The 6,762-nt window shown below is 40.3% G+C and overlaps 1 protein-coding gene across 2 annotated transcripts in view; it reads right to left on the bottom strand.

Annotated features, from left to right (window-relative positions):
* Positions 1-716: 716 nt before the first annotated feature.
* The window catches only part of OLFM2 (olfactomedin 2), a 445,169-nt gene continuing 439,123 nt past the window's right edge, over positions 717-6,762 (bottom strand). For both annotated transcript variants that reach the window (XM_077262088.1, XM_077262087.1), the window contains exon 6: positions 717-1,582. In XM_077262088.1, the coding sequence (XP_077118203.1) occupies positions 908-1,582 (675 nt within the window). In that variant the 3' untranslated portion in view covers positions 717-907. The remainder of the gene's footprint in view (positions 1,583-6,762) is intronic.

Below are 6,762 nucleotides of genomic sequence, written 5' to 3'. Positions count from 1 at the left end.
TCAATGTTAGCTACACCATAAATCTTACTTGAGCAGGGACATGAGTAGGATTTGTGGTGAGCTTCAGACAGAGGTGTACGCCACCATGCATCTTACCTGACTCATGAAGAGGCGTGCACCTCTTAATCGATCAGGAGCATCTGACTCAAACATGATTCCATATCAAGACCGGCATGAGCAATGGGGCCATATGGTTTTTGTCTTCCATTTTCCCATCATATAGATCTTATGTACCAGTGATCAATTACAACACAAATGGTTATTGTTTTTGTGATTTATGGAAATTAAGGAAAATTGTGAATCCTTCCTTTCCACTATAGTCAAATTTTTATATTAAAAATTGAAGAAAGGCAGATTAAACTTGACTAAGATACCCTGGTAGGTCTGAACTTGCCCACAATCACAAAGCCCAGTGGGCCAGCAGGAGCCAACCCTATTTGAAAGTAACTTTGGAACTAATCGCTTGCCACAATTGTCTAAATTTTATAGAATTATATTACAATTAATATATTATTGATGATCTGTTCTTTGTGTACAATGATAACTGCAAAGTTGATGATCAGCATGCAGATGGGAGGAATAGCTGTTGGCCAAATGAACGATTGTTTGGCAACAGTCCAAATATTGTGACTTAATCTCAATATTGTGTCTACTCAATTTATAAGTGTGGTTTGTACTGTAGATGAAAGAAAGAAATACTACTAATCAAACTGTACCAATGTCAAATACTGTCTTTATTTGCCACCAGAGAGAAAAAAAAGTTTACTTGATACCATGCTCACTCAACCACGTGAAAGTCTTTGTATTCTGTGCGTTTCATAGAAATAACTGGAATTATCAGACTGTAAAAAGAATTAAACCAAGAAAGAACAAAAATAAGTGAGATGAACGTCTGATACAGTCTACATCACTCTCCAGAAGTCTTTATAACATGGAACAGAGTGACGTTGTAGAGCACTTGATGACCATTGTTCCAGGTGTACAGGACTCTTTCTCGTGGGTTGTAGTCCAACATAGAGATATGTGAATACTGGTTATGGAATGGAATATCTGTATACTCATAAGTAGACGAATTTGTATAATACGCAAAGTAGATCTTGGCTCCAGCTAGATGAGAATTTGTTACATAGAGGGTACCACAAATCATGAAGGACTCTCCAGCACTTCGTTTTGGGTAGCCGGTGTCCCAGGTCTGGAGGATTTCCAGTGTCTGGGGATCCAACTTGCTGACAACAATATTTCCTGCATTCTGATTTGTTGTGTAAACTGCCCAAAGCCCATTTTCATCCACCATGAAATCTATGTCCGAGAAGCCTCCCCATGAGTAGGGAAAGGTGTTGTTGTACCCTGCATTGTTGAGGTTCCTCTGGACAGAGACACTGCGGGAACGGAAGTGATATTTTACTACGATGTTACTCTGATACTTGTTGTAATAGAGGGAGCCATTGTAAACCACATGTCCAGTGCCGGCCCACGGATGTGGAAGGAGGTGCTGAACAAAGTTCTGTCCCTTGATAAAGTCGTTGAGGCTTCGATATTCCAAGACTCTTCGACCTTTCAGGTAGCCATCCATGTACCAGACCTACAAAAAGAAAATCTTGTTAATAGAGAACTGAGAAAATATTTTATTTGTGTTTTTGTATTGCTCTCATACCAGCAATTCCATTAAGAGTACTTATAAGAATAATAGCGATAAGAACTCAATGTTTACAATGTCATCTCGATAGAAAATGTCAAAAACGGTTGCATTTAATAGATAATTGTAAACAAATAAATGTACTTTTAAATTAAAAATTATTGAGATTAGATAAAAAAATGCATATATTGTAAGTGGGTTAGATAACAAGGTCATAAGAATGTTGTCTCCTGAGGTAAACAACATAAAATAAGTAGGCAACTCCACAAAATCTTAAGTCAGTGAACCATAATGTTAGACCAATTCTTTAGACCCAAAACCAGAACACCTTTAATTCTTCACCAAAAGATTTTCATAGTCTTCTAATGATCACCCATCAATAGATAAAAGCTTCATGTACATCAAAACACTTTTCTATACATACTTACAATCTAATACCATTGTGATGAATTGAGTTCTTTACCGAAACAAAACTTTTTATAACCAGATGTTCAAAAAAAAGTATGCTTCTGCACCCACCATCTTTATGAGAGAAACCCTTTCTAAAATGTTATTTACATTTTCAAAGATGATACTGTCGGATTCGGCTTGTAAAACAACCACTTTTGCAATTTACTGTTTATTCAAATCTGTAGCCATTCTTGAGATATTAACACTTTTCTTTTGTTTACAGCTCATTACCTAGAAAACCGACCACCACTCCTGTGTAGCTTGCAAATAGAGATGAACGAATATTTCAATATTCGGTTCAGCTCATGATTGCCAAATTTTCAATATTTGCTGATTTTAATCGTCGAGTTAATCGCCAAATATAGCCGAACATACACAGCACAAAAGCCAGTGTTTCCCACGCTGTGTGACAGCGTGGGAAACATCGACGTAGTGCTTCTGATCGGTGATGAAATTATCCCCGTCGGTCATAGCCACAGTTCCCACGCTGTCAAAAGACAGCGTGAGTGCACAGCTGTGATCGGAGGTATAAAGTTTACCTCCGGTCACTTGTGTCAGCTGATGGGATTACAGCTCCCATCAGCTGAAACATGCTGCTGCTGATAACAGTGAGTGCAGCAGGAGCGGCTGATGGGAGTATTCATCAGTCGCTCCTACGCTATAAATAAATACATTTTTTTCAGAAAAATTATCTTTTATTAATTAAATACATATGTACAGTAAGCTGCACACACTGCACTAATTGTATTTGTCACTGACATCTATATATATCGACCTATTTTTTATATATATACTGTATATATATATATATATATATATATATATATATTATTATTATTATTATTTATTGTTATAGCGCCATTTATTCCATGGCACTTTACATGTGAGGAGGGGTATACATAATAAAAACAAGTACAATAATCTTAAACAATACAAGTCATAACTGGTACAGGACGAGAGAGGACCTTGCCCGCGAAGGCTCACAATCTACAAGGGATGGGTGAGAATACATGTAGGCGAGGATAGAGCTGGTCATGCAGCGGTTTGGTAGATGGGTGGTTACTGCAGTTTGTAGGCTTGTCGGAAGAGGTGGGTCTTCCGGCTCTTTTTGAAGGTTTCGATGGTAGGCAAGAGTCTGATGTGTTGTGGTAGAGGGTTCCAGAGTAGGGGTGATACGCGAGAGAAATCTTGTATACAATTGTGGGAAGAGGAGATAAGAGGGGAGTAGAGAAGGAGATCTTGTGAGGATCAGAGGTTGCGTGTAGGTAAGTACCGGGAGACGAGGTCACAGATGTATGGAGGAGACAGGTTGTGGATGGCTTTGTACATCATGGTTAGGGTTTTGTACTGGAGTCTCTGGGCAATGGGGAGCCAGTGAAGGGATTGACAGATGGGAGAGGCCGGGGAATAGCGGCGGGACAGGTGGATTAGTCGGGCAGCAGAGTTTAGAATAGATTGTTGGGGTGCAAGAGTGTTAGAGGGGAGGCTACAGAGCAGGAGGTTACAGTAGTCGAGGCGGGAGATGATGAGAGCATGGACTAGCGTTTTTGCAGATTCTTGGTTGAGGAATGTATGGATTCGTGAAATATTTTTGAGTTGAAGTCGGCAGGAAGTGGAAAGGGCTTGGATATGTGGTTTGAAGGAGAGATCAGCGTCAAGGATTTCCCCGAGGCAGCGAGCTTGTGGGACTGGAGAGAGTGGGCAGCCATTTACTGTAATGGATAGGTTCTTTGGGGGGGTCGCATGAGATCGGGGAAAGATGGTGAATTCTGTTTTGTCCATGTTAAGTTTCAGAAATCGAGTGGAGAAAAAGGATGAAATAGTGGACAGACATTGAGGGATTCTGGTTAGTAGGGAGGTGATATCTGGTCCAGAGATGTAGGTCTGTGTGTCATCAGCATAGAGGTGATACTGAAAGCCATGAGCTTCTATGAGCTGTCCCAGGCCAAAGGTGTAAATGGAGAAGAGCAGGGGCCCTAGAACTGAGCCTTGTGGGACTCCGACAGATAGGGGGCGAGGTGAGGAGGTGGTGTGTGAGTGGGAGACGCTGAATGTCCGGTCTGTTAGGTATGATGAGATCCAGGATAGGGCCAAGTCTGTCATGCCAAGAGATGAGAGGGTCTGTAATAATAGTGAATGGTCCACTGTGTCCAAGGCAGCCGACAGGTCTATATATATGTGTGTGTGTCCCTGACATATTTATATCTATATAGTCTATGTTTATATATCTATTCTATCTATTCTACTCTAACCTGTCATGCTGTAATTATGCTGTACGCAGCACATGAATTGCTGGCTTTTATTTTTTCTATCTATCATTTGCTTTAGTGGCAATGCAATTATTTTCCTGCACTTTTACAGAATGTTACCAACTTTTTCTGATTTTAAGGAAAATGCTTTCCTTTCCTTTGCTAGGTGAAGAGAATGGGGCATCAGACTGCGCTGCTCGCCTGTCAGGATAATGTACCAGAGAAGTCCAAGTAGATGTAATAGAGAATAGACTTTATTTCTACGCATTTCGTGGTGATCACACCACTTCCTCAGGACAGTCTATATACATACACACACAGGGTCTTGTATTTATAGCAAAAGAAGGCACATGGAGACGCCTTGTTTAAAAAAAACACCACACCCAGTGGGCGGGGAATCCGACTTAAACACATATTCAAACGCATATGTACATCATAAAACACACAAAACAATCATAAAATATAATAGAGTATAGCCCTTAAAACCATTGCTCATACATGTAAAAATCTGAATACAAAAACACATTAAAAAGAGTAGTTAAGCAAATGAATAAGGGTACTGTCACATAGTGGCACTTTTGTCGCTACGACGGTACGATCCGTGACGTTCCAGCGATATCCATACGATATCGCTGTGTCTGACACGCAGCAGCGATCAGGGACCCTGCTGAGAATCGTACGTCATAGCAGATCATTTGAAACTTTCTTTCGTCGCTGGATCTCCCGCTGTCATCGTTGGATCGGTGTGTGTGACACCGATCCAACGATGCGTTCGCTTGTAACCAGGGTAAACATCGGGTTACTAAGCGCAGGGCCGCGCTTAGTAACCCGATGTTTACCCTGGTTACCATCGTAAAAGTAAAAAAAACAAACCGTACATACTCACATTCCGGTGTCCGTCAGGTCCCTTGCAGTCTGCTTCCTGCTCTGACTGACTGCCGGCCGGAATGTAAGAGCAGAGCACAGCGGTGACGTCACCGCTGTGCTGTGCTTTCACTTTACGGCGGCACTCAGTCAGAGCGGGAAGCAGACGGCAAGGGACCTGACGGACACCGGAATGTGAGTATGTACTGTTTTTTTTTTTTACTTTTACGCTGGTAACCAGGGTAAACATCGGGTTACTAAGCGCGGCCCTGCGCTTAGTAACCCGATGTTTACCCTGGTTACCCGGGGCCTTCGGCATCGTTGGTCGCTGGAGAGCGGTCTGTGTGACAGCTCTCCAGCGACCACACAACGACTTTCCAACGATCACGGTCAGGTCGTATCGCTGGTCGTGATCGTTGGAAAGTTGCAGAGTGTGACAGTACCCTAACTTTTGCAGGCTGGGGGAGTGCTAGAACCTACGGTGTTAAAACATTTATTCTTTGTCAGGACACTGCTACTGATGTTTTGAACCATTGAGCCGTGAGTGGATTTGATTGGATTGTTTTGTTTGGTGGTAGTTTTACAAGAGTCTGTGAAATCAAAGAGATAACAGTGGAAAACAACAAAAAAAAAAAACACAACAAAAAAAACAAACTTCCAAATAAAAATCCCTGAGATCATTATTTCTTTTTTCCCCCTTCTAAAAGAAAAAAAAAAAGAAAAAAATAAAAACAATTGTTATAATGTGCAAAGGAATAATGAGCTACTACAGGGGAACAGAGCAGAATCCATAGAAATATCCAAATCAATTGAAAGGCCATGCTGTAAAAATCCTTCTTTTATATTATATTATATATAAAAGAAGGATTTTTACAGTTTGGCCTTTCCAGGCATTATGCAATACATCACAACAAAGGATCTCCTTCAGGGTGATCCCTATTGACCATGTCCCCCTTGATAATCCTAATCGAGTCCAGACTCTCAACAGAAAAGAGATCTTCTGGATTCACAAACTGAACACTATAAATACCCATGGACTCAACGAAACAACTGATTTCTTCAATTTATTTGGATATTTCTATGGATTCTGCTCTGTTCCCCTGTAGAAGCTCATTATTCCTCTGCACATCATAACAATTGTTTTTATTTTTTTTTTTATTTTTTTTTTTAGAAGGGGGAAAAAAGAAATAATGATCTCAGGGATTTTTATTTGGAAGTTTTTTTGTGTGTTTTTTTTTTTATTTTTTGTTTTCCACTGTTATCTCTTTGATTTCACAGACTCTTGTGAAACTACCACCAAACAAAACAATCCAATCAAATCCACCCAGGGCTCAATGGTTCAAAACATCAGTAACAGGGTCCTGACAAAGAATAAATGTTGTAACACTGTAGGTTCTAGCACTCCCCCAGCTTGCAAAAGTTATTCATTTGCTTAACTACTCTTTTTAATGTGTTTTTGTATTCAGATTTTTACATGTATGAGCAATGGTTTTAAGGGCTATACTCAATTATATTTTATGATTGTTTTGTGTGTTTTATGATGTACATATGCGTTTGAATATG

This window comes from Ranitomeya variabilis, chromosome 5, assembly GCF_051348905.1.
Source record: "Ranitomeya variabilis isolate aRanVar5 chromosome 5, aRanVar5.hap1, whole genome shotgun sequence".
Classification (NCBI taxonomy): domain Eukaryota; kingdom Metazoa; phylum Chordata; class Amphibia; order Anura; family Dendrobatidae; genus Ranitomeya; species Ranitomeya variabilis.
The sequence above is the reverse complement of the archived record's forward strand: the minus strand, read 5'-3'. Positions and strand labels throughout refer to the sequence as shown.